General features: G+C 42.5%; 1 protein-coding gene across 1 annotated transcript in view; it reads right to left on the bottom strand.

The window, feature by feature from the left end:
- LOC145341733 (rifampicin phosphotransferase-like) overlaps positions 1-24471 on the bottom strand; it is a 100465-nt gene that overhangs the window by 24687 nt on the left and 51307 nt on the right. The window contains exons 20-28 of the mRNA XM_080186594.1: positions 20174-20280; positions 18736-18808; positions 17036-17131; positions 9387-9479; positions 7325-7453; positions 4952-5030; positions 3397-3485; positions 1968-2030; positions 209-304 (exon numbers count right to left, since the gene is read on the bottom strand). Of these exons, the coding sequence (XP_080042720.1) occupies positions 209-304; positions 1968-2030; positions 3397-3485; positions 4952-5030; positions 7325-7453; positions 9387-9479; positions 17036-17131; positions 18736-18808; positions 20174-20280 (825 nt within the window). The remainder of the gene's footprint in view (positions 1-208; positions 305-1967; positions 2031-3396; positions 3486-4951; positions 5031-7324; positions 7454-9386; positions 9480-17035; positions 17132-18735; positions 18809-20173; positions 20281-24471) is intronic.

The raw sequence follows: 24471 nt of genomic DNA, 5'->3' as shown, positions 1-24471 counted from the left end.
TTGTCACTGAGTGTCAGGAGGAACAGCAGGGTCAATACATGCTGCTATGGGGATAGGTGAGTGAGATTGTGATCAGTGCAGATTTGATGGGCTGAATGGCCTCTTTCTGCACTGTAGCAATTCTATGTATGTATTTATGATAATTTTTATTGAATATGCAGGCTATTGAAACATTTGCATGAACTGTATCAAAGACCAAGAAACTTACTTCTCTGAGACAGCGATAGCCATGCTTTTGCAGGAATTTTTGAAACTTCTGACCAATTGCTCCACTTTGTTGAGACAAAAGCCAGGATACTGCGCTCTGCTTAAGAAAACAGGTTCAAATATTTCACTCAGATTGCATTCAAAAATAATTCTGAATTTCAATACTGTTTCAATTAGCCAATTTGTGTGTAACATTGTACAGTAGTGATACATCACATTACTTCCTAAAATGTAAGCTGCAACGTAAGTGAATCAGTTTCACTGCCTTCTTCCAGACTTCTCTCCAAAGGTAGGTTATCATCCCAGAAACTATGGGCAGAATCTTCCGAAGTTTTTAGTGTTGGTTTCAACTAGTAAACCAGAGAGAATCCTGCTGTCATTGTCGGCGAGAAAAATTGCCGTATCTTCAGCCACTTTCAAAAAAGGTTTTCAGAAGTTTCTGCTCCTGATTCACTCACCTCATCATCACTTGAGCTCATCAATCGGGGGGATGGGGGGAACCTTATAAATGCCTCCCCAGCACTTGTTCCAAGCTCGATCAGGTGGAGGAGGGATGCGGTGGGCAACAGGAGGCCACTCCTGAGGTTTTCCGAGGGAGCCCTGACCAAGATGCTGGAAGGGGTGAAGCAGAGGCATGGCCTCCTCTATCCTCAAATAAGCAACAGCCTGTCAGCAAGGTGGCTGACCCCACATGGGAAGCAGTGGTGACACTATGGAGCACTAGTTCATTCCATAACAGGGTGGGAATCTACTGCTGATTAATGACCTTCTTCATGCAGTACACCTGCTCCTAGTTCTTATGTTCTTATGAATCCAGCCATGGCGCCAGTCTCATGTGGGCTATGTATCTGCAATCCTTATGCCTCTACCATGAACTTATGCAATCTTGCTTCCTTTGCAGGTCAATCAGTTGACCACCCTGCCCATTCTCTCAGCCTTTGGAGACAACAGACCCCAGCAGCTCTAAAGAAATTGTATCATTGAATCCATAGAATCACTGCAGTGTAGAAGGAGGCCATTCGGCTCATCCAGAGTGCACTGACCACACTTCCAGCCAGGTATGTGTCACCCCATGGCACATACCTCATACAACACAAACACTAAATTGCTCCCAGCATTGGCACCAGTGGGTTGGTGTGCCTCCAAGAGCATACATACGCTTGCATACATAGTTAATTGTCCTGGTCAGCTCCCGACAGTGGTCTGAAGGGCAATGAATCTAAAGTGTGCATTGCGATCCCTCCAGACATTCAAACTCAGCTTGGTCACACAGGCCAAACAACGCTTTCCACGTGCAGGACTCAGAGCAAACCACTTTTTGGGTACGCAAGACCAGTTTGGACCAATACTCTTATTTCCCAACTTTTACAGCTTTTTCCCCATTTGGGAAGATAATCCTGCATGTTTGTTTACAATTTAATCCTTCCTCCCACAGCAAACACCAGTAAAAAGTTGTGTGGGACATTTGCCAATCAGAGCAAAAGGAAATATAGAGACAGGAAAAATGGCAGGAGATATCTAACAATGTGGTGGCCATCAACAACTATACACTTCAGGGAATGCAGCATTGTCAGGATATTTAATGGTAGATGGTTACATGTCTCCTAATGTGTGAAAGGGAATGCAAATTCGTAAAATTAATCCAAAAAGTTATGTTGCCATTAGAAATGATCGTGACTCTGCAAAGGAAAGTGTTCAAATGCCAACTGGATTATTGTAAAGTCTTAGAAAAATGTTGTAACTACATGAATATCTCTCACCTGAGTATCCATCTCCAGAAATTTGTCTACCTTTCCGTGGGTTTTGATCAGTTCAACAATAGCCTATAATGAATACAATGAGACCAGAAAATGTTCAAATAAAATGATAAGAAAGGAATTGCAGCCTCAAAATCTATCCAAATCAAAATGCAGATAGATTCATACAGTGCCAAAGGAGGCCGTTAGGCCCATCGAGTCTGCACTGACCACAATGCCATCCAGGCCCTATCCTCATAACCCCATGCATTTACCCCAGCTGGTCCTCCTGACACTAAGGGGGAATTTAGCATGGCCAATCCACCTAACCTGCGCATCTTTGGACTGTGAGAGGAAACCAGGGCACATGGAGGAAACCCACGCAGATACAGGGAGAACATGCAAACTCGACACAGGCAGTGACCCAAGCCAGAAATTGAACTCGGGTCCCTGGCACTGTGAGGTAGCAGTGCTAAGATGGGAGGAGGAACATTTTCTCAGGTTCTTGGGCTCCGGTGGATAAGTTCAAATGTATTGTCCGCTAAAAATTCCAAACATCTTCCAACTGCAACGCAGCAGGCAGATCACCTACTCCTCAGACAAATTGGTTGGGGCTATTTTTCCTTGTGGAGAGCCTGGAACTTCTCTCTTGAAAAACTCTGATAAAACATGTGTCACAATTGTGGCCATTTGCCTACAACAGTCAGGATGACTGAATGTAGTTATCAGATTTTTATTTATTGGTGTCACAATTAGGTTTACGTTACACTGCAATGAAGTTATTGTGAAAATCCCCTAGTCACCACACTCCAGTGCCTGGTCAGGTACACTGAGGGAGAATTTAGCATGGCCAGTGCACCAACCAGCACATCTTTCAGACTGTGGGAGGAAACTGGAGCACCTGAGTAAACCCACAGAGACACAGGGAGAATGTGCAGGCTCCATACATACAGCGACCTAAGCTGGGAATTGAACCTGGGTCCCTAGCGCTGTGAGGCTGGAGTGCTAACCATTGTGCCACCATGCCATCCAGGTCAGGAAATATATTGGATTGCAACCCATTGATATTTTTCATGGAGTCTTATGATGAGAATCAAATACTTCAAATTCAGATATATTCGCTTGCATTTTCTGTTTGCATTTAAGATTTCCGCATTCACCGCTTTACTTTAAATCTGATATTAAGCATCTTGGCAGCTGTGTTTCAAAATTGGATATTAAGGCTCCTTGCAGACACTTTTCTCTCAATCTTTGTTCCTGCTGATATAATTGTGCTTATTTATAAGGGGGACTGTTCTTGTTCCGACCTCCACGGGAATTGTAGCACGCGAGGGGGGTCAGGGGAGTGGGGGGGGGGATGGTCGGACCATGCAAAGGTCCGTTGACCTTGGGTGGGGTTTCCTGGTTTTGGGGCGAGTGTAGCCCCAAAATCCTGCCTAGAGTTTCTTCTTACCTCCAGATATGTTGGGATATCAGCGGACACAACATCTGGGCATGTGCTGTAAAGCACAGCGAGATCCAACACCACTTCAGGGGTGTACACTGTGAAAGCATAATTCTCAGAAATTAATGTCATTGCATTTTCTAGACAAACCACTTTCATTACATGCAATGGTTTTAGATCATTATTCCTTTCTCTGATAGGATGTCAATTTTAAGGAATCTTTGGGTGGGTCTTTGGCACTGGGAGGTGATTGAGTAGAAGGCCGCAGTCAAAGGAGGAGACAATATGGTAGGGGGACAGCAATGGTCTTCAAGACTGCTATGGAGCTGCACAAAGCATTCCTACCCCTCTAACTCCATATTTAGGTCGGCATCTTTTCCCCAAGGGAACATTTTTACTGGATGCTGGTGCCAGTTGATTTTAGGACTGCCCAGTTTCAGGAGTTTAGATTGAAGACACTTGTCAGGCCCCCTGCATATGTTGAGGGTCTAATGCCATTCATACAAATAGCTGGACTTTACCAATATGATGGCTCACACAGTTCTGGTATGGATCAAGGTTTGTGTCTGTAAAACAGGCATAGCATTGACACATTTCGAAACCAGTATGCATTTGAGGCACATAAGACTTCCAAGTCACGATTTAAATCAACGATCATTGAGCTGAAACAAACTGGATGGAAATTGAAACTTTCCCTGAACTTGGTCAGTGTGGTTAAGTTGAAGAAACCTCAAAGATTTTCCTGGTTTAGATTGAAGTTGGTCAGTTCTTCTTTCGAGCAAGCTAGCTTATGAACAGATTTGATTCAGGAGTCAAGAATTATGATGTGAAGGCAAGATGGAAACATAATGCTCCCAGTGGTTCTGGGGCAATCTAGAACAAATAAAATTAAATGTAATGTAGGACAGGAACTAGAGCTAGTCATACAGCATGGTTTTAAGGCTGAAGAATATGCTCTCAGTTAATGAATGAACCGGTGACTATTCATTCCAACATTAGCCAAAATGGTTCTAGGAAAGAATATTAAAGGGGGTCTGGGAATAAAGTACTGGTAGCCATTTGTTAAGGTAGGATTGCACAGTTAAGGTACATTGTTCTAATTAATAATGTTGACAAAGACCCAGCCTTCAAAGCCAGAGATACAGATATAATGAGAGAAGCATGTGACAGTCATATAAAGAGTGAAAGAAGAATAATAGTGGAGTATAAATGTAAATATGTATAAACAGATATTTATATATATAATAGTGAGACAGAGATAGAGAGACAGAGGGAAATCAAGAAAGGGAAACAGCCAAAACTGCAATTGCAGGGAATGAAATGCTATCTGAAATGTTGCTGGGATTCTCCCACTCTCCTGCCCACTTTAGCAAATAATCGACCAGAAAATGACATAAAGGTCTGAAAATTAACATTTCAAACAATTCTCCAGGGTTTCCACCAAAGGTTCTGCCGAGAGAGGAAATTCTGCTATCTCTGAGCACAACTGCAAGAGATCCTTGCACATTGACAAAGTATTTCTTTGTATCTTACTATGTTTTCGTTGTAGGAAAAGGTGCATTACAATACTGGTCCAAATTGTAGACTTGGCTGATACCATGATCGCGGTCCTCCAACCCTGAGAAGAAATCAGAAATTTGCGCCTTCACAATCACAGAAATAGCAACAGAATATCAACGGAATTGTAATCAGTCTATAGTTATACAAAAGATAACTATATTTTGGTCTTGGGCAGAAGCATGGAATGAGTGATTGTGCATTGGCCGCTGCATGTTGGCTTTTAATGAGAAAGAAAATAAATGTAATTGATGTGAAGGTCTTTACAATCAGAAAGGAATTTATGAGGTGAGTGTAAATAAGCTGTTTCTACTCCTGAGGCAATCCAAAGCTTGGGGTCATAAATATAAGATAGTCAATATTTGATTTGATTTGTGTTATTATTGTCACATTACTGGGATATAGAATTGTTTCTCGCTATACAGACAAGACATACTGTTCATACAGTACATAGGGGAGAAAGAAGGGAGAAAGAAAGGAGGGGGTGCAGAATATAGTGTTGCAGTTACAGATAGGGTGAAGGGAAAGATCAACTAAGTATATGATATGTCCATTCAAAAGTCTGAGGGCAGCAGGGAAGAAACTGTTCTTGTGTTGGTTGGTATGTGTTCTCAGTCTCTTGAATCTTTTTCCCGATGGAAGAAGGTGGAAGAGAGTATGTCTGGGGTGCATGAATAAATCCAATAAGAAATTTAGGAGGAACTTTGTTATGCAGGGAATAGTGAAAATGTGGAATTTGCCATCACATGAAGCTAGTAGGAACATGAGAGGGAAATAGTAGAAAGATATCTTGATAGAGACATAAAGCAGAGTGGGAGGTGACTTTTGTGGAGCAGTAACATGGCAGAGACCTTAGGGGTCAAATGGCCTGTTTCAGTGCTGCAAATCCAATGTCTTTTCTAAATAAATGTGATGAGTCACAGTTTGTAGCAAGTTATCAATTCACTATTGCCTGTTTCATTTCATAATCAAAGACATGACCTGTGAAATTCGCTATTTTGAACCTACCTTGCATTTATTTGATCTTTCTCTACATCCTAACTATGACTGTAACACTACATTCTGCACCTTCTCCCCTACGTACTATTAGAACAGTACGCTTTGCCTGAATTGCCCTTAAGAATCAACACTTTTCACTGTATCCCAATACATGTGACAATAATAAATCAAATCAAATCATTCAGCATTGTTCAAGAAACCAAACTCAATAATTACTAAACCAGCTCCAATGACTTTGGGAAAACAAACCTTGAAGCTACGAAAAAGTTCCAGGGAGGATTAAAGGAAAAGCAAAGAAAAAGTGATGCAAAGAAAATAATTTTCTGGTTGTGTTTCCCTCAGACCAGAAATTCCCATTCCAGGTCAATGGACCTATCAAAGTTTCCGTCCCATCTGCAATAATTCCCATGGTGGGCAGGACAGGAAAACTTACCCCCAGATCTTTTAAAGAAAGAATGTAGGAAATAAGTGCAAGGAAAAATACATGGTAAGAATAGCCATAATAGCTCAGAAGGTCAAGGTCTGATTGTCAGAGGGTAGTACTTTGACGCAGTAGATGCAGAAAAAGGAAAAGCTACACAATGAGGTTTAACAAGCATAATTTTATTAAGAATCTTACGTCTGTATTTCCTGTCTCAAGCACGGCTGGCCCTATAATTTCACTTCACCTAAAAACCAAACTTTAAGGCCAGTTCTAATTCAGCCAGCCTTGCAGATACTTGTTGAGGAGGAAGTTGAGATGGCCACAGTTACACCCTCTGATCATGCTCTGGTTTCCTCCCACAGTCTAACGATGTGTGGGTTAAGCGGATTGGTCATGCTAAATTGCTCCTTAGATGTCCAGGTTAGGTAGATTAGCCGTGGTAAATGTGTGGGGTTGGAGTGATAGGTCTGGGGAGAGGGTCTGGGTCGAACGCTCTATCGGAGAGTTGATGCAGACACGATGGCCTGTTCTGCACTGGAGGAATTCTATGATTCTATGATTGATGCCCCTAAACTGCATTACCTCCAAAGTTATGGAAGGGATAGCCTGTAAAGAAATAGGCCTTCTGTCCCCCACATTTATCACAGTAACCTGATTCTGTCCCTTTATTCTTATGCTACTCAGCCCCTCATGCCTCCTTTGTCATTCAATTCCCTTTAATCCACTTTAGTTCCCTATCCCTTGATTTATCTCCCTAACTAGAATAATGTGCAAACTATGGTCAAATGTAATATTATATTACCAATGCGGGAAAAGTTAAATAAACAGGAAGATTTGTTTAGGCTTGAGTTTGCCAATGCCACTTGAATTATACTGCTTCATCAAATTGATGTACACCGTCTCTGCGAAACCTCCATCCCATAGTTTGTGGAATTTAGCTGAGAAATAATCTCTTACCTTATAAAACTCTGGGAGTTCTCGATCAATGTTCAAGTAAAGTAATTTGGCTGTGTTTGCAGACGGAACCTGATAAATCTTCAGTTTCTTCTCCAAAAATCTAACGTTTTTTTCACTGCTTACTGCAAGCTGGAAGTGATTCAAGGGGAGATACCGTGACGTTTACAACTTCAGTAACAACTGGTGAAAATGATGGGCAGAATTTATTGATTTCATAAAACAACTGATGGTATTTAACTTTAAATAATTGACTTTGTGATATATATAATCGCAGCTCAATGATAAAAATAAATGCAATATTCATAGTTTACTAGCATTTTAGAAAACAGCAGTAAACAATTACAGTTTTAGATCCATGAGATTCAGCATTTCCTGACTGGGATATTTTATTGCACACCATCTGATCTCTGGAGTATTTTGTGCAATTTGTGAATAAAATCTGTGGTCAGACAGTCATGGAGGTTTACAGCATGGAAACAGGCCCTTCGACCTAACTTGTCCATGCTGCCCAGTTTTTAACCATTAAGTTATTCCCAATTGCTTGTGTTTGGTCCATATCCCTCTAAACCCATCGTACCCATGTAACTGTCTAAATGCTTTTTAAAAGACAAACTTGTACCTGCCTCTACTAAAACGTCTGGCAGCTCATTCCAGACACTCACCACCCTCTATGCGAAAAAATTGGTCACTAAGATTCTTTTAACTGGGCAAAATTGCATGATATACAACATCTTATCTCTTCAGGCAAATCTGTGAAATTTCATCCTGACCACTGGGAGAGAAACTGGCCTCAGCTCCACTTATTTTTCAAACAGAAATTAGTGCAGCGGCTATGAACTTCGTAGCAGGATGGTCTTAATTTGCATAGATTTTGGCCCCATTGCTAATATTATGGGTCCCAACTTTAGCCATCAAGAGACCCTTTTGCAACTGTTAAGAGCCTGTTTTAGAACCACACCCTGAATGGGGGGTGGCTGCTCTGAATGCAGCTAGTGATTATTGCACTTAGCTCCTGTAGAAAGGCAAATCCAGGGAGTGTGGACTGCAGCAGGAGAGGAAAATATGGAAAGAGTTAAACACACAGCAGTGTAGAATCCACATTCACTGCAGGCAGATGCATGGTAAATTACAAATAACTATATCTTAGACAGCACTAGCAGTCACACCCCTGATGAGATCGTTCCGAAGTTACAGTGACAATGAGGGAATTGATATCACTCATCAAGGCTCCAAAAAGTCCAGAGGGACTATTGTGCCTCTGAAAACCTAATCAAGTATCCGGGAGATGGGACAATTAACACCCCACTGAAATCAGTTTGACTAACATGTATATTAACACATTTACGTACATATGGAATACACTCTAATGTGGCAGCAACAATGACAACTCCCCCATAGAGAAACCCCATGGTGGACTATTGATTCCGTGGTGAGTTAGCAGTTGACCAACAACTATAGCTTGGATATTCAACTGACAAGGAAATTACACCTCTGCTTAAGCACAGGGTCTTCATCGTTGACGACTCAAACACACCTTTCAGAAGGGCCATTTTTTGTAGCCTCCTAGGTCTTGCAACCTCTGCTGAGCCCACCTCACACCCTATACTTCCAGCATTGCCTTTTCCGACTTCTATTGCAGTCTGTTATCCCATAGACCGGAAATCAGAAGTTCAACTAGCCATTTTTAAGGATTGTGCTTGCGGAGCCAGGAAAAATCCAAGCCGTAGTTCCTGTTTTAATCATGATCCCATGCTGAGAATGGACCTTCAGTGTCATCAGATCCGAGAGCGCTGAACACTCATAATAGGAATCTGTAGACAGGCCTTCTGCAATGTTCCACCCATTACAGTGAATGATGGAAAATTTTGGGGGAATAGGCATCTGCTTTCTTCATAGGTAATTCCTGAAAAATAAGCTCAGCACAGGAATAATCCAGTGGTTCATTTGGCCATTTACTGTCACAGTTTACAATGAAAAATGGGCACTTGACTTGGGTATTAATGTGGATCTATTCTGTATACAGCACTAGGCACTGCTAAATATTATAACGTGTACATATTACCTTTAAAACCTTTAATGAATTAATTACTCTTCTCCAAAAGGATGTTTTCCCATGAATGAAAATAACATTATCCAAAGTAATTTCTTTCAGCGTCTAGTGAATGAAAATAATATTATATCAATTTCACAAGCAGCTGGTGAAAATAGCTTATTTAAAACAACATCTGTTAACAGTTCATTTATGAATCACACATCCAGTAATCAAATTTGCTCTCTCTCAGAGTAAATGTTTAACCTTACTTGGGAAGCTATTCATAGCTGTTGCCTGAATTTCTGATTCCGTGTAGGTTTTCCCCAAGTTTGAATGGAATAGTTGAATGGCATTTCATTATTGATGCCTTTGACAATTTGTGCTACAAATCCACTTCAGTTCATCAACAAGTGATTGTAAATATCAATTGTATTGGTTTTAAATACAATCATTCAAAACTTACTTCTCCCCGTATAGAAAAGTCAAAATCGCTCTTCTCCGTTAACAGATGACACTCTGTTGCTTTATAGATGGTCTATGGAACAAAACAAATTACCTTGGATTATATTTATAGAATCATAGGATCATACAGTGCAGAAGAGGACCGTCGGCCCATCGAGTCCACTCTGACACATTAGAAACACCTGAACTCCCACCTAATCCCACTAGCCAGCACTTGGCCCATAGCCTTGAGTGTTATGACATGCAAGTGCTCATGCAGGTACTTTTAAAGGAATGTGAGGCAACCTGGCTTCAGCACCCTCCCAGGCAGCGCAGTCCAGACCTTCGCCACTCTCTGGGTAAAAAGGTTTTTCCCCACATCCTCCCCCTTAACCTCGTGCCTCCTCACCTTGAACCTATGTCCCCTCGTGACTGGTCGTTCATTTGACCTTTATTGTGTATAAACAACGATTGCTATTGGATCTTGTGTGACATTGCAATTTTAAAGGCAACATTAAGATATATTAATGGGATGGTTCCGCCACTGCTTTTACACTGAAGTAAAACAACTACAAATACACATCACAACAAAACAAACAGAGAATTTGTGAGCACAAGTAACTTGAAGATACCAGGGCTGTGTAAGTGCTTATGGGAGGTAATCTTGAATTTTGCTTGCCCTACAGAGTATTTGTCATCAATGCTAGACCAAGTTTAAAAAGTCTTCGGCATTGCAGTGGATGAACGGGGAGATTTTCAACACATTGCTGGGAATTTACTTGGGAAATTCTTCCAATTAGCTGAAAAAGACCAATAGACATCTCAGTTACATCCAAGGCCTTCCACCAATCTTCTGCCAAAGTTATAGTGACCAATTCAGGGGCCATTAAGGGAAAATCCAAATGCTGAATTTCAATATATTACTGTTAATGATTATGCCAGTTCTATCCAAACTTAAAAGATAAGTGCCTGATAAATGGAGTAGACACGTGATAGCACAGAACTTGAATATTGCTGAAACGAGAGACACTGCTAAAGAGATTTGTCTTGCACTCATCAGGACAAAGGATGCTGATTAATTGTTAAATCAGCTCTGATTGACTGAAGCTTTGCCATGGAGAGAGCAACAGAACTATTAGCTAGTGCGTTGCCAGCTATGAAGGCTATAAATCTCAGTGACTGGCTATTCAAATTACAGAGCATGTCTGTTCTGTTGTTCATAACAGGAAAAGTACAGATCACACTCAACCAGCTGGCACTGGCAAAGCTAAAATCAAAACACCTACTGTTAGATGTGATTCCGTAATTGGGCAGCACTTGCTGAACAGCACTGAGTGTGCTAATAGCTACATGAACAACCTATTTAATACAACCAATTAACTCACAATGTGTGGCTCATTTACACTGGCTAGAAGTGACATACACAGGGGCCCATTCTGTGCAAATAAGAGAAATAATCTTAGCCATGCAGTATGTTTTGAAAATAATATGTGCCCTCTGCTTGGGACACCATATGATTATATGCAAAAGAGTCTGGGTAAATCTTTGGTCTGCAGTTGGCGTTCCTAAATTAGTGGAGGTCAAGGTTGAATTTCAGGACACGAACTGCCTGTGGCACCCTGTACGGACGCACCTTAACCACACTCCACTGAGCTATTGAAAATTGCACTGACTACAAGAGATAAAAATGATGAAATAGCTAAAGGATATTGACTGGAAACAGGAAATTAGAACCACAAATAAAGAACCATCAGTAAACGGACAGGCAGAATTAAAGCCCCAGGCCAGGCAAAGATAGACAATGACTCTACTCCTATATCTTATGAACTTAAGAACTATTTGATTATTTTTGCTATTGAAACTTGATTTTAATAATGTCAGCCGCTTATGAATAATTGTCGATTGGATTGATTTCCACTGAAGGTAGGGTGTCAAAAGACATTGCTCTGAATTTCCTCATCTTCCACATTTTGGCTGATGTTACACCATGTCATAATTATGAATACACGTTTTCATCAGTTTTTCGATAGTTCTAATCTTACATAATTGAAGTGGTCAGGCCTCACTTGCAAAGTTGCCCAAGTAGATGGATGTTTCCTAGATGGATTTTTTTTAGTGTACATTTCTGATGCAGTTGATTTAATTTTCCCCTCCTTTATACTTTTTTTTCTAAAGCTAAAGAGACAGAAGATTTTGCATGTGCAAGGATAAGTGAGGCTCAGGGTTATGCAGTGTAGCAATCATAATGGGAAAGCTGGAGTGAGAGATGTGAGGACTGCTAAGATGTAAATGTGGAGGAAGATGCTTTGGAGGTTGTCTGAGGCAGTTGGTGTGAGTTAAGAATATTATTGTCACCTTTACACAATATGTAATGTGGCAAATCAGTCGTGTGAATATTCTTTCAGAGATTAAAGAGTTCATTTTTGATTAATTTATAGGGTGTGGGCATCACTGGCTAGCTCAGCATTTACTGCCCATTCCTAGTTGCTTTTGAGACAGTGGTGGTGAGATGCCTTCTTGAACCGCTGCAGACCCTGAGGTGAAGGAGACCCACAGTGCTGTTAGGGAGAGAGTTCCAGGATTTTGACCCAATGGCAGTGAAGGAATGGCGATATATTTCCAAGACAGTGGTTTAGAAGGGAAATACCAGGTGGTGGTGTTCCAGGGTGGGTACAGAAGAGGGCATGTGGAGACATACCATCACTTCCTTCACTTGTGAAGTTTTTCACTTCTTTCTATACGGCTGGATCAGTTCTTCAAGATAGTTGTGAGCCAGATGCAATATTTATCACTTGGAAAGAACAAGAGTGAATAAGGAACCCAAATGTCATTTCAGTAATTTCAGAGGTAAGTTTTCAACTTGTCATTTCGATGGAAGTGAAATGTCAAGAGGCAACTGTAACACCCTGGTAGCAGGCTGAGAATCAAGTGAAATCTCACTAGCTATAATAAAGCAAAGGTGGCAAAATTTGTGTACGCTGGCAACCCAGTAAATAATGCATATTCCAAAAACGCTATTGTATAAGGTTTCGGTGCATATTTTATGCTGGATAAACTTGTGCGTTTGTAATTGAAAGTATTGTTGCAACTTGCACTAATTCCTGTTCAAACATTACCTTGTGCTTGCTGACATACATTAGCCCCCAACGCCTCGATTTTAAAAGTTCCTTTGCTGCTTTGAAACCTGCTCATGGCCTTCCCACCCACACCCCTCTCTTCATTTCTGTAAACTCCGTCTGCCACACAACGCACTGAGGCGTCTGCACTCCTCTAATCCAACCTGAGCATATCCCTGACTTCCAGCTTCCACGGCCATAAGCTTTGGAATTCCCTCCCTAAAGCTTTCTACCTCCATGCCCCCCTTTTCTCCTTGAAGTGGCTCATTAAAACCTAACACTCGGACCAAATGCCTGTCCAATTTTCCTTCATGTGGCTTTGTGTCAAATTTAATTTCATGAAACTCTTGAATTGCCTTGTGTGCAAAGTTAAAACAACTATATAAATACAAGTTTCTATAAGCCATTATGCCAATCAGAATCAAAAGCTTGAAGCTTCCTGGAACTCCCAATTATTTTAATGTGCCTACTCATGTGAGTGTCATTGTGGCTCTGGCACTTGGTGGAAATTACAGTGCGTCTCAAGCAGTGGTCTGGACATCTCCACTGTCGGAGTGAATATTTAAGAAGTTGAAACCATGGTGATCAGCAGTTGATAAATGAACAGAGAAAACAGATGTGGGCATGAGGAATGATAGTATAGGATGTGATTGTTCTGTTTATGATGCATCTCTTTGTGTCGTAGAGTAACTTGTTTGACCAGAGGAGGCAGTGGTTTTTTTCTCTGTAGTAGAAGAAAATCTGACAGTGGTTTGGGGAGAGCCAGACAAATAGCTTCACAGAATCATACAGTGCAGAAGGAGGCTATTTGACCCGTCAAGTCTGCACCAACCACAATCCCACTTAGGCCCTATCCTCACAACTCTATGCATTTACCCTAGCTAGTCCCTCTGACACTATGAGGCAATTTAGCATGGCCAATCCACCTAACCCGTACATCTTTGGACTGTGGAAGGAAACCAGAGCACCTCAAGGGAACCCACACAGACATAGGGAGAATGTGCAAACTCCACACAGACCATGACCCAAGCTGGGAATCGAACTTGGGTCCCTGGTGCTGACCACTGTGCCACCATGCCACCCCACGACTGATTACAGGGGAGGTCCCAGAGGATTGGAGAATAGCGAATGTTGTTCCTTTGTTTAAGAAGGATAGAAAGAATAATCCAGGTAATTACAGGCCAGAGCAATCAAAGCAATCAGCGTTAGGGAAACTATTGGAGAGGATTCTTTGAAACAGGATTTATTCCCACTTGGAAATAAGTAGACATATTAGTGAGAGGCAACATGGTTTTGTGAAGAGGAGGTCGTGTCTCATGAACTTGATGGACTTTTTCGAGGAAGCGACGAAGATGATTGATGAGGGTGAGGCAGTGGATGTTTTCTACAAGGACTCCAGTAAGGCTTTTGACAAGGTCCCTCATGGCAGACTGGTGCAGAAGGTAAGGTCGCATGAGATCAGAGGTGAGCTGGCAACGTGGATACAAAACTGGCTCAGTCAAAAAAGACAGAAGGTAGCAGTGGAGGGTGTGTTTCTGAATGGAGGGCTGTGACAAGTAGCATTCCTCAGGGATCAGTGCTGGGACTTTTGCTGTTTGTAATGTATATAAATGATTTGGAGGAAAATGTAACTGGATTGACCAGTAAGTTTGCGGACGACACAAAGGTTGGTGGATTTGCGGACAATGATGAGGACCATCGGAGGATACAGCAGGATATAGATCAGTTGGAGACTTATGCGAAGAGATGGCAGATGGAGATTAATCTGGACAAATGTGAAGTAATGCATTTTGGAAGGTCTAATACAGATAGGCAATATACAGTAAATGGCAGACCCCTTAAGAGTATTGATAGGCAAAGGGATCTGGGTGTACAGGTACACAGGTCACTGAAAGTGGCAATGCAGTTGGAGAAGGTAGTCAATCTAATGACCCTCTAACCTAAACATCCGTCCTATAGTTACCACCCCTTAATTTAAAGCTATGTCCCCTCATGTTAGCCATCACCATCTGAGGAAAAAGGCTCTCACTATCCACCCTATCTAACCCTCTGATCATCTTGTATGCCTCAATTAGGTCACCTCTTAACCTTCTTCTCTCTAACGAAAATAACCTCAAGTCCCTCGGCCTTTCCTCATAAGACCTTCCCACCATACCAGGCAACATCCTCTGCACCCTTTCCAATGCCTCCAAATCCTTCTTATAATGTGGTGACCAGAACTGTATGCAATACTCCAAGTGTAGCTGCACCAGAGTTTTGTACAGTTGCAACATGACCTCACGGCTCTGAAATTCAATCCCTCTACCAATAAAAACTAACACACTGTACGCCTTCTTAACAACCTTATCAACCTGGATGCCAACTTTCAGGGACCTATGCACATGTACCCTGAGATCTCTCTGCTCGTCAACACTACCAAGAGTCCTTCCATTAGCCCTATATTCTGTGCTCCTCTCACTCTTACCAAAGTGAATCACCTCACACTTTTCCGCATTAAACTCCATTCGCCACCTCTCGGCCCAGCTCTGCAGCTTATCTATGTCCCTCTGCAAACTGTAACATCCGTCCTCACTGTCTACAACTCCTCCGACTTTGGTGTTGTCAGCAAATTTATTAACCCATCCTTCTACACCCTCATCTAGGTCATTTATAAAAATGACAAACAGCAGTGCCCCCAAAACAGATCCCTGAGGTACACCACTTGTAACTGAACTCCAGGTTGAATATTTCCCATCAACCACCACCCTCTGTCTTCTATCAGCTAGCCAATTCCTGTTCCAAACTGCTAAATCACCCTCAATCCCATGCATCTGCATTTTCTGCAGTCGCCTACCATGGAGAACCTTATCAAATGCTTTGCTAAAATCCATATACACCATGACAACTGCCTTAACCTTATCCACTCTTTGGTCACCTTTTCAAAAAACTCGATAAGTTTTGTGAGGCGCGACCTACCCTTCACAAAACCGTGTTGACTATCCCTAATCAATTTATTTCTCTCTAGATGATTATAAATCCTATCTCTTATAATTCTTACCAAAACTTTGCCCACAACAGAAGTAAGGCTCACCGGACAGAGTGGGTAGTCAGAAGCTTTTTCCCAGGGTGGAAAAGTCAATTGATAGTGGGAAAGGTTTAAGATGTGAGGGGCGAGGTTTAAAGGAGATGTACGAGGCAGGTTTTTTTACACAGAGAATAATGGGTGCCTGGAACTCGTTCCCGGGGGAGATAGTGGAAGCTGATATGGTAATGACTTTTAAGGGGAGTGTTGACAAATACACGAATAGAATGGGAATTGAAGGATATGGTCCCTGTAAGGGTAGGGGGGTTTTAGTTCAGTTGGGCAGGGTCAGTGCTTGGAGGGCTGAAGGGCCTGTTCCTGTGCAGTAATTTGCTTTGTTCTTTGTCCTTTGACTGTGCCACCGGGCTGCCTCAGTGGCTATCAAACTTCTTGGTCTTCCTTCTCACCTGCCCCCAGGTAAGCAATACTATGAAAGGAAGGAAAATGGGTGACCCAGTTCTGAACACTGACCCTTTACACTACTTGTTTTCCTGAGCTTCTCCTTGCTCCTTCGAACACTTCACCATCATTCCTTGGAGTTTATCCCTGTTTCATCCAAACTGCAACACCTCATGCGTCTGTCTACCCAGAACACAGGTCAGAAGCTATTCAATGGTTTCCAAATCCCCCCCAACCTTTACATCATCAGCAGAATGTGCTCCTGACACCCAGATCCAAATCAATCCCCCGCCCCCCCATGGATAACAAATTCTGCTTTTACATCTGGGATAAACTACTCCGAACCCTTCTTCAGTCTGATCAACGTACGTTAACCCTAACCCGTTGCTTTGTGTTTGTAACTGCTGCCTTATCTCTCCAAACGTTCACGCTTATTTAGTATGCCTCCAGTCAGAAAATTCTGATCTGGAAACATTACAAAGAACTTTGATTCAATTAATTTTGATTTGGAAGTGAAATGACAAATGCTTCCGTTTGGGGAAAAAACGCAATTGAGGAATTCTTGTTAATTAATAATACTCCTCAATGACGAACATCAAAAATAAACGCATGGAATTGGACAGTCCCAGAACAATTTTACCCACTATCACTTTGAAACTTACCGATAGGTTCATGAACAAATGGCCACAGCAGGTATTTAAGGTAGAAGAACCATAAGGAAATACGTGGTGTACTACTCCGAGTTTGTTCATTAACTCCTAATTGAACAACACAGGGAAAATATCAGCGTTGTTACATTTTGTGACATATTTCTGGAGAAAATACTTTTTCTGTAACGGGGGGGGGGGGGACAATTAGGGATGAGCAATAAGCTTATCTCGCCAGCAACATCCACATTCCATGAAAGAATTTAAAATTAATATATATTCAAATTAATACAAATTAAAATTATATTTAAATTAATATATATTAAAATTAATTTATATTTAAAATTAGTACATATTAAAGTATATTCAAAAATTCTTGTACCAGAAAACATCAACACTATCCATATTTAATGGTCAGTTTATTTCCTGTTTCTCCTCCCATCTCGCTCCCCTTGTTGTGTGGGACACCTGCCCAATTTGACATCAAGCGGTGATTCTTCCAAGATAATTCGAAGTGTATAATTTGCGTAAAAAACTGGAGCAAATCCTACTTCTCTTTCAGCGGGAATTTCAAAATGAATCTCTCACACTCTGTGCACTGCAGAGTGCCTCAGCGTGAAATCAGTTCTAAAAGCGGGGTGCAGGGCCTATTCCTGCTGGAGAGGCCGGCAGCATAACGCTGAGTGGGCCACTGCGCATGTGCTGATCTGTCAGCACGGGGATCGGCACAATGTGTAGCGGTCACTGTCTACCAGCTTCCCAATTGCTGGCCAGCTCTGCAACCCACAATTGCTGCCCTCCCCGCCAAGCTGCTCACAGCCCGATTACTGGCCCCCCTCCAAACATGCCCAGGCTTTCCCCCACCGACCCAATCTCCTGATCCCCCCCTCACACCACTACTGTCAGACACAGTCCACCCCACACCCCAGCAGGCTGACTCTGCCCCCCATGCACCCCTTAGGCTTTAGCACTTTGCCCCTTGAGATTGTTGTCAGTGCAGGCTTGATGGGCCAAATGGCCTTCTTCTGTACTGTAGGAATTCTATTCTATGATATTCAGTCTATGCAATGAATTGCTTTGATTCTTAGAGAAGATTCAGTCTCTAAAATGGAAAGTACCTTTTAGTGTAGTGCAAGATTCAAGTGTTGGATCAAATTTCAATTCAAAGCACATGCAGATTTTTTCTGCAGCATGGATTAGAAATTATAGAAACCCTCCAGTGCAGAAGGAGGCCATTCAGCCCATCAAGTTTGCACCGACCACAATCCCACCCAGGCCATACTCCCATATCCCTACATATTTACTCACTAATCCCTCTAACCTACACCTCTCAGGACACTAAGGGACAAGTTGGCATAACCCGCAAATCTTTGGACTGTGGGAGGGAACCGGAATACCCAGAGGGAACCCACGCAGACACGAAGGGAATGTGCAGACTCCACACAGACAGTGACCCAAGCTGGCAATCGAACCCAGGTCCCTGGAGCTGTGAAGCAGTAGTGCTAACCACTGTGCTGCTGTGCTGCCCTATCGTTGGAGCAGGATCCCAAACTGTTATCTTCCAGCTCACAGAAGCAAGTGTCTAACATACTTCCAAACGCTTCAACTCAGTCAATACTTAACTGCGGCAGGTAATGGGTGTTCCTTGTTTTAATCAGGCCCTCCGATGCATTCAACTGAGCTTCTATTCTTTCACACACATCAGTAAAACTCACCTGTAGGGCATAGTCAGCAGCATGGACATAGGTGCTCAGAGTTAGAGGTGTAATAGCTCCTGGCAAAATTTCACTGCAACATCCAAAATGTTCAGACATCACTCAAATGTTTTAGAATCATAGAATCTCTGCAGTGCAGAAAGAGGCCATTCGGCCCATTGCGTCTGCGCATAAAACAATCCCACCCAGTCCATATCCCTGTAACCTCTCCTCTCCAATTTCTATAGGGAAATTGCTGCCTCACAGTGCTAGGGACCTGAGTTCGATTCCTGGCTTGGGTCACAGTCTGGGTTTCCTCCAGGTGCTCTGGTTTCCTCTCACTGTTTGAAAGACGTGCTGGTTAGGTGCATTGACCCAATTAGGTGCCAGAATGTGGCAACTAGGGGAATTTCGCAATAACTTCATTGCAATAATGTAAGTCTTACTTGTGACTAACAAATAAACTTTATTTATATCCTCCTGACATTAAGGATCAATTTAGCATGGCCAATCAACCTAAGTCACACATCTTTGGACTTTGTTACACTAAACATCAGAACAGTGTTTTACACTGTTTATTGAGGTGCAATTGTTACGTATTTCTATCTCAATATAGTAACATATGGCACTAATTAATCTTTTATGGTGTTGCTTTTGGTCAGCTTGGATTTATAGTTACAGGCCCTAAAAATTCACAACGCGTTCTCTTATTCCAATAAGATTATGAGGGGCATGGAGAGGATGGATAGAGAGCAGCTGTTCAACTGCTTAGTTGAAGGGTCAGCTACAAGGAGACACAAGTTAAAAGTGAGGGGATGAGAGGTTTAGGAGGGATTTGAGGAAAAGATTTTTTTTACCCAGAGGGTGGTGACAGTCTAGAGTGCGCTGCCTGGGATGGGGTGGAAGTGAAATGCCTCGCATCCTTTAACAAGTATCTGGATGAGTACTTGGCATGCCATGGCATTCAAGGTTATGGGCCAAGTGCTGGCGAGTGGGATTAGGTGGGCAGGTCAAGACCTTTCTCGTGTGGGTGCAGACCCGATGGGCTGAAGGGTCTCTTCTGCACTGTGGTAGCCTGTGGTTCTGTGAACCCTGTTGAAATATGCAGCATCAGCAGACGACTGACAAGAAATAGGTTTTTTGTCATCTAGGTACACCCCCCCCTCCAAACACTTTCCCCAGCCACTAAAGAGGCCAGAAATCTTGGTTGAAATAGCAGATTGGGGGGAAGCCAAAATGCGGTTCAATAATACATAGGAACTATTAGCCAGCAACCCCTGTTCATTTACTTATGATTCAAATTGAGCTTTACATTTTCAAGTAGATATTTACAAAGACTACCGCAGCTGGTCATTGAGGTTTCGATTTTCCACTTTGATGTTAACTTCCCCAGATTAAAATTACCACAATTAATTAAACAACAGAGGCTGAACAATAAAATGAAGAAGTAGCTACGTACCTGGTGTTCAAGGTCGTCAGGTAGATGTAGTCTGTGCACAATGCAGAGTCAAACTCATGCATCAGCTCAAATTCAGATTCAGCGTTAAGAGTCGTCACTGGCCTAGCCTGATTAAAATAAATAATAACGTGAAAATCATTTACTGACAGCGAATTTTGAATCGTGTCTGTAATGTCATCGTCATTCCACGAAAACAATTTCTTTGCATATTCAAACACTGAGATTGTGATCAGATTTCTCAGATAGATGATTAATATTGGAATAATTTTTTTAATTCATTCGTGGGATATGGGGTGTCACTGGCTGGCCAGCATTTATTGACCATCCCTAGTTGCCCAAGGGCAGTTGAAAGTCAACCACACGGCTCTAGAGTCACATGTAGGCCAGACCGGATAAGGATGGCAGATTTCCTTCCCTAAAGGACATTGGTGAACCAGATGAGATTTTTCGACAATCATAAGAACATAAGAACATAAGAAATAGGAGCAGGAGTAGGCCATCTAGCCCTTCGAGCCTGCCCCACCATTCAATAAGATCATGGCTGATCTGTCGTGGCTCAGTTCCACATTCCCGCCCTCTCCCCATAACCCTTAATCCCCTCTCTTATCAAAAACCCATCAACCCGCGTCTTAAAAATATTTAGCGAGGTAGCCTCCACCACTTCAACGGGCAGAGAATTCCAGAGATTCACCACCCTTTGAGTGAAGAAGTTCCTCCTCAACTCCGTTCTAAACCGCCCCCCCTTTATCTTGAGGCTGTGCCCCCTAGTCCTACTATCCTTTCTGAGCGGGAAGAGTCTCTCCACCTCTATCCTATCCATCCCATTCATCATCTTATACGTCTCAATGAGATCTCCCCTCATTCTTCTAAACTCTAACGAGTACAAGCCTAGTTTATTCAGCCTTTCCTCATAGCTCAACCCCCTCAACTCCGGTATCAGCCTAGTAAACCTCCTCTGCACTCCCTCCAAGGCCAAAATATCCTTGCGTAATTACGGCGCCCAAAACTGCACACAGTACTCAACAATCAACAATGGTTTCATGATCATCAGTGGATTCTTAATTCCAGATTTTGTTTGTTGAATTCAAATTCCACCATTTGCCATTGTGGGATTCGAAGCCAGGTCCCAGAACTTTAGTTGAGTTTCTGGATTAATAGTTTAGCGATAATACCAGTGAGCTATCACCAACCCTGGGAGAGAAGTTCTGTGTCAGAGGTAACCTTGTGATGTGTGTTGATTATTGTTGGGGAGGGAGAAGACACAACCTAGGGATAAAAGGAACATTCTTCGATTAAAAGGATGTGACAACCGGTGTCCCTCAGGGGCCTTAAAAAGACAAATTGGAATATCTTCTTAGTATTGAGATGGTTGGCAAGTTGGAGAAGCAAAAGGATTTGGATGTATATATGCATAAATCAATATAAATTAATGCTCAGGTAGAAAAAGTAATCAAATATACTAATGGAATGTTGGCCTTTATCTCAAGGGGATTGGGATTCAAAAATGAGAAAGTGATTCTTCAGTCATTCAGCTACTATAGATCCATTCTCAAACCCATCTCAAACACATTGTTCAATTTTGAATGTTGCACCATAGGAAAGAGATACTGTTGATATAGAGATGCCAGCGTTGGACTGGGGTAAACATGGTAAAAAGTCTCACAACACCAGGTTAGAGTCCAACCAACTTATTTGATAGTAATCTCACAAGCTCTCGGAAAAGGTGTTCCTTCATCATGTGCGTGGGAGGTTCTGATCAGAGAAGGGCATATAAAGACACACACAGTTTACAGAATACTGATTAGAATGCAAGTCTTTACAGCTAATCTGCTATTCAAGTCTTAAAGATGCAGACAATGTGAGTGGAGATAGCATTATCATAGGTTAAAGAAATGTGCATTGTTTCCAGACAGGACAATAAGTCAGGTTTTACAAGCCCAGGCAAGTCATGGGGATTACAGGTAGTGCGAGCAGATACTGGCCAGAGTTCTCCAATGTCATACACTCCGCCAACTGGCAGCAAGCACAGAGAATTTGGCACTCAACCAAATCTCGACCGCGATTCTCCCTTCCTGCTGCACTAGTTTTTAAGTGCAGGGGGTCGAGAGCTTCTCGGCTGATTTGCAGGGTTCACGTAAGCATCCACGCCCTGCTCGTGTCTCCCAGTGCCAGATTTCTGGCAGCATCCAGTCCACGCCAGGTATCAGCGGGGAGGCAAAAAGGCCATTTACATGGTCATTTAAATATAATTTAAATACAATTAGTGGGCCCAGGACTAAAGACTCTGGGCCCGCAAGCATCTCCCAGCCCATCAGAGTGTTTCACTCCAGTGGAGATTGCAGTAGCTGCCCACTTTTGGGGAACTAGCAGCCTGACTTTGGCATGGGGCAGTGCCAAGGGGGTGGGGCATATGAGGGCAGGGCATAGGGGTGGAGGGCCTAGGGGGAATGGCAGAGCGGGAAGCTGAGCCAATCAAGTGCAAAGGTGCATGGATTGGGGAGATACCTTATTTGAGGCAGGGTAGAGTGGAGAACAGCCATGTATTCAATTCTGTCAAACCCCTGTTTGTACGTATTTTTATTTACCATCGGGAATAAACCCATTAATAACTTCAAGCCACAACATGTCGCCTTCAAGTTATCACACAGGCTTTCCATGGATCTTTTGTGAAAATACAGAAAATAATTGATGCTGAAACATCCTACCCCTCAAAAACGTTAAATTCAAAGGATTAATAATCACATAAGCTGCAAGCTGAACCTCAATCACACAGGGAAAGCTATGTGTAAATAACAGGTTTGATAAGAGTGAAGGAGCATCTAATTGAACGATGTACAGCTGCAGTTCATGCCTGCCCATTAGAACAAGGAGCAATAGAAACGGAGCTTAAGCTAGCATTGGTCAGAGATATAGCTATCATTTCTTGGTGATATAATGTGCACAAGTTTTAATTAGATTTTATACCCTTATGTATGTATGATGTAACCTTAAAGTTTATTTATTAGTCACAAGTCACTCTCTTGGGGAGAGTGATCATTGTATGGTGGAGTTTCTGGTGCAGATGGAGGAGGAAAAAGTGGGTTCCCGGACACGCATCCTTTGTTTGAATAGAGGAGAGTACGGTAGGATGAGAGAAGAATTGGCGAATGTGGAATGGGGGAGCGCGTTGGAGGGAGGGTCTGTTGAGGAGCAGTGGAGGATCTTTAAGGAGATCTTTCTTGGTGCTCAGCGGAAATTTATTCCGATGGTCAAAAAGGACTGTAGGAGGAGAGGTAATAAGCCGTGGATAATGAAGGAGGTGAAGGAAAGTGTTAAATTAAAAGCGGAGGCGTTTAGAGTAGCTAAGAGTAGTGGGCGAGAAGAGGATTGGGAGAGGTTTAAATGTCAACAAAGATTGACAAAGAAGTTGATAAAGAAGGGTAGGAGAAACTATGAAGCTGGGCTAGCGCTTAATATAAAAAAGGATAGCAAGAGTTTTTATAAATATATAAAAAGGAAGAGGCTGGCTAGGGTGAATGTTGGTCCTTTAGTGGATGAGAAAGGGGACCTAGTGGTAGGGGATGGGGATATGGCTAAGGTATTGAATAACTTTTTTGTTTCTGTCTTCACGGAGGAGGACGTGAATAATTTGCCGGGTGTTAGCGATGGAAAGGTGGTAGGACTGGAGGGTCTTAATGACATTACTGTTACTAGAAAGGCGGTGCTCGACAGGCTGGAGGGGCTGATTGTGGACAAGTCCCCAGGACCGGATGGAATGCATCCGAGGGTTCTGAAAGAAATGGCAGAGGTGATAGTGGATGCCTTGTTGGTTATTTTCCAGACGTCGCTGGATTCCGGGGAAGTGCCGGATGATTGGAAAACGGCTAATGTTACGCCGTTGTTTAAGAAGGGTGCCAGGCAAAAGGCGGGGAATTATAGGCCGGTTAGTTTAATGTCTGTGGTAGGTAAAATGTTAGAATCTGTCATTAAGGAGGAAATTGCGAGGCATCTTGAAGGGAATTGCTTGATAGAGCAGACGCAGCACGGTTTCATGAAAGGGAAGTCGTGTCTGACAAATTTACTGGAGTTCTATGAGGATGTGTCTAGGGCGGTGGATAGAGGAGAGCCGGTGGATGTGGTCTTTCTAGATTTTCAGAAGGCGTTTGACAAAGTGCCTCACAAGAGATTATTGCAGAAAGTTGAGGGACATGGAGTTGGGGGTAGGGTGTTAGCGTGGATAGAGGATTGGTTGTCAAATAGGAGGCAGAGAGTGGGGGTCAACGGGTGCTATTCGGATTGGCGGATGGTGACTAGTGGAG

Source organism: Carcharhinus amblyrhynchos, chromosome 4, assembly GCF_965287045.1.
Source record: "Carcharhinus amblyrhynchos chromosome 4, sCarAmb.v2.hapA, whole genome shotgun sequence".
Classification (NCBI taxonomy): domain Eukaryota; kingdom Metazoa; phylum Chordata; class Chondrichthyes; order Carcharhiniformes; family Carcharhinidae; genus Carcharhinus; species Carcharhinus amblyrhynchos.
This window is presented reverse-complemented; position numbering and strand designations above follow the sequence as displayed.